Source organism: Diplotaxodon limnothrissa, linkage group LG9 (assembly GCF_057381915.1).
Source record: "Diplotaxodon limnothrissa isolate DT_005_m linkage group LG9, D_limnothrissa_male_GT1.1, whole genome shotgun sequence".
In the NCBI taxonomy this organism is placed as follows: Eukaryota; Metazoa; Chordata; class Actinopteri; order Cichliformes; family Cichlidae; genus Diplotaxodon; species Diplotaxodon limnothrissa.
In genome coordinates, this window is record NC_140604.1 from 13,485,828 (window position 1) to 13,488,712 (window position 2,885).

General features: G+C 39.8%; 1 protein-coding gene across 1 annotated transcript; it reads right to left on the minus strand.

The window, feature by feature from the left end:
• Positions 1 to 703: 703 nt before the first annotated feature.
• On the minus strand, positions 704 to 2,619 carry LOC146625296 (CD276 antigen-like). Its single transcript, XM_085362753.1, has 7 exons — positions 2,582 to 2,619; positions 2,378 to 2,457; positions 1,921 to 2,241; positions 1,517 to 1,780; positions 1,080 to 1,367; positions 835 to 936; positions 704 to 756 (listed from the first exon to the last, which is right to left on the minus strand). Exons 1-7 carry the CDS (start codon positions 2,617 to 2,619, stop codon positions 704 to 706), a joined length of 1,146 nt encoding a protein of 381 aa, XP_085218879.1.
• Positions 2,620 to 2,885: the final 266 nt, after the last annotated feature.

The window sequence follows — 2,885 nt, forward strand, 5'->3', positions numbered from 1 at the left end:
TCAAAAACCTGATTGTCCATCACATTTTTATTATGACAAAACCTGCAGCTAGTAGTTAAAATCATGCAGTTTGTAGGTGAAAGTGTAAAATATCTCAGTCATAGTGGTAACTGGGATGAGGTCACTTCCAGTTCCATCAATCAAATGTGAAGCCAAATAGCTTCCTTTCACATTATTTTACTGCATAAAACATTCATGTGCCTGGCTGACAGTTGGCTTCCCACTGCAGAAGATCATTTTTTTCCTTCATCTTGCTGTGGTTTACTCTTACATATCAAACCTTTCTTAAAATTCAGTTATTAAGTTATGCAATCTTTAGTTGGATGAATCACAGGGAAGTTTAGTCTATTAACAGCTCACAGGAGACTTTGCTTCTTTAAATCCATGAAGTTCAACTTCTCTGTTAACTGAAATTGAGGTAAAAGCATTACAACAATTAGAATTCATCTTTATTGTTTGAATTTCCATTTGTCAGACTGAAGGAGTTTTTGAACTCTTATTCTGGAACTTTTTACTGAAATTATTTTTGGCTAAGCTGAATTCATCAAAGTAAGATCTCAAGTAGGGAATTCTTATTTGACTTATCTGGCTCTAGGGAATATTTAGATTCATGTGTGAGAAAACTGGTCCTAACTCCATGATAAAAATGTTCTCCAATATGATAACTAATAGCACGGTGTGCATTTTTATTCACAATATTTACTTACATGTTGGGTTCACCACTCTCTGACGCTGTCATGCTGTTTTCTTGCTGACCTGAGACATGTTTTGGATCCATAAGATTGATACAAATATACAAATTATTTCAGTAGTACAGGCAGAATGTACTTTTACCTCTTTTCCTTTTGCAGTACAGCACCAGGCAGACTGACGATAGGATGCATACGAGTACTACCACCCCTGCAGTAATTGCTATAATAGTCATGTGTGTATTTCCTGAAACAGTAAAAGAATCTGATTTTTAAATTTCTCCTGGATGCCTTAATATGTTTATTTTGTTTGTATGTCAAAGAGATTTTAAAAGTTTTGAATGATTCTTGCTTTTGTGGATTAGAAGGATGCAACATAAATCCCTTTACCTTGACTTATTCGAATAATGGTGTAATTAATCAGCATCTCCTCAACATTACTAATCTCACATGTGTATATTCCCTCCTTCTCTGAAGATAAGCCCAGTAATGTGAGGCTTCCCAACTCTGATACAGCCTTCACATGCTGCTTCCACTCCTTTGAGACTGTGTAGTTGGAACCAGACCCAGTCTTTTCCAAAATTGCACGATTAAGGAATCTCCAAATGAGGCTTGTTGGAGAAGTGTTAAAGCTGGGGCAGGGGATTGTGGTTTCAGTGAAGCTGCCAGTAACTGAAGCTGAAACAAGAAGGTTGAGCATATGCCAGGTATAGATGAACAGCCTACACATGAAGTGCTTCTGTGTAAATCTAATGCATGTGTTTCAGTATTCAACAATAAGCAGCTTTCAACCTCATTTCCTAGCTCATATGTGAGGTCATACTCACGTAGCTGCCTCAGACTGGCTCTCCTCCTGTTCCTCTGAGTGCTCACAGTGCAGCTGTAGACTCGATCACTTTCATTGAATGAAGCTATCAAAGAACCGTTGATGTTGTAGAGCTGCTGCTTGGTCTGCTCGACTGTTGTTGTATTCTTGAAGGTCACCTTGGATGGAGGTCTGGTTGACCAGGTGAGCTCAGGTTTAGGGTAGATGCCCTCTGAGCTGCAGGTGATCCTGTTTCCTGCATGCTGAATGCTGACTTTGACTGGGGCTGAAAAATATAGAGTAAACCTGTGGCTTTTCAACGTAACACTACAACTGCTACATATATTAGAGGTTGGTATAAATCTTTTGAAATATCGAGCACTTAAAAGAAAAGGAAAATCCCCCAAAACCTCAGATTTTTCATACTGTGCACTTTAAGGTTGATAAATGAATCCTTTTCTGTATTAATGGTGCTGATGTAGCAGCTGTATCTGCCCTCGTCCTGAACCTGCACCCCTGTCAGTTGGAGTGAGGCGTTTCCTTTGGAGAGCTGGTCCTGGAACAGCGATGTCCTGCTTCTGAATTGTTGGTCCTGGGTTCTGAGCTGGTCTTTGTTGCCATAGTACAAGTATACAAGAGGATGTCCCTCTGACAAGTGCATCCAGTGGATGTATACTCCTCTAGTGTTTCCCTGGAAAGTGCACGGTAAGATGCACGTTGTCATGAAAACACAGGAAACTTCAGTATCTGAAACATCAGATAAAGACTGTTAATGACTGATGAAGTTTTGCACATAAAATATTTTGCAGTAACATGAAGGGAAATATTAAAGTGAGCCATTTCTCAGTCTGACTCAGCTGGTGCTAGTGAATGCTTCACTCACCTCCTCTGGAAATGGTCAGAATCCACAGAAACATGACAATCACCAGACACATGGTACTGCCAATCATGGTAATCCTGATCCTGTAACATGTCATTTCACATGGAGCACTGGACTGCAGAGAGATTTGTTTGTATTTTAGAAATGTAGCTTTCCCTAAGGGGAACAGGCTTTTATGATTAATGTTACCAAAAGTATCCAATTTACCTGCACAACTTCATGATGGAACCTGCTGAAACAGACATGAGACAAAAGGAAGTCCAAAGGCAGGTAACAGCCCTGTGAACACCTGCACCTGGTATCAATTCAGCCATGTGGGCTTAATTAGAGAGAAGATGGAAACAGGGCAACATGAGGGAGAGAGAGAGAGAGAGAGGTAGAGGTAGAACTTGGAGCATGAGAATAAATTCTAACCAGTGCACACAGTTAATCCACATAATCCACACACATAATCCAAATGTAATATTCACTGTGTTGTGGTGATTACAGCTGGTTAGAGTTACTTTTTAAG

Bases quoted from the DNA above. Each gene is read 5' to 3' on its own strand.
- LOC146625296 (XM_085362753.1), bottom strand. From the start codon at position 2,619: ATGTCTGTTTCAGCAGGTTCCATCATGAAGTTGTGCAG. The intron at 2,458-2,581 runs GTAAATTGGATA...GACATGTTACAG, and splicing joins TCCATCATGAAGTTGTGCAG to GATCAGGATTACCATGATTG. The intron at 1,368-1,516 runs GTGAGTATGACC...TTCTTGTTTCAG, and splicing joins AGCCAGTCTGAGGCAGCTAC to CTTCAGTTACTGGCAGCTTC.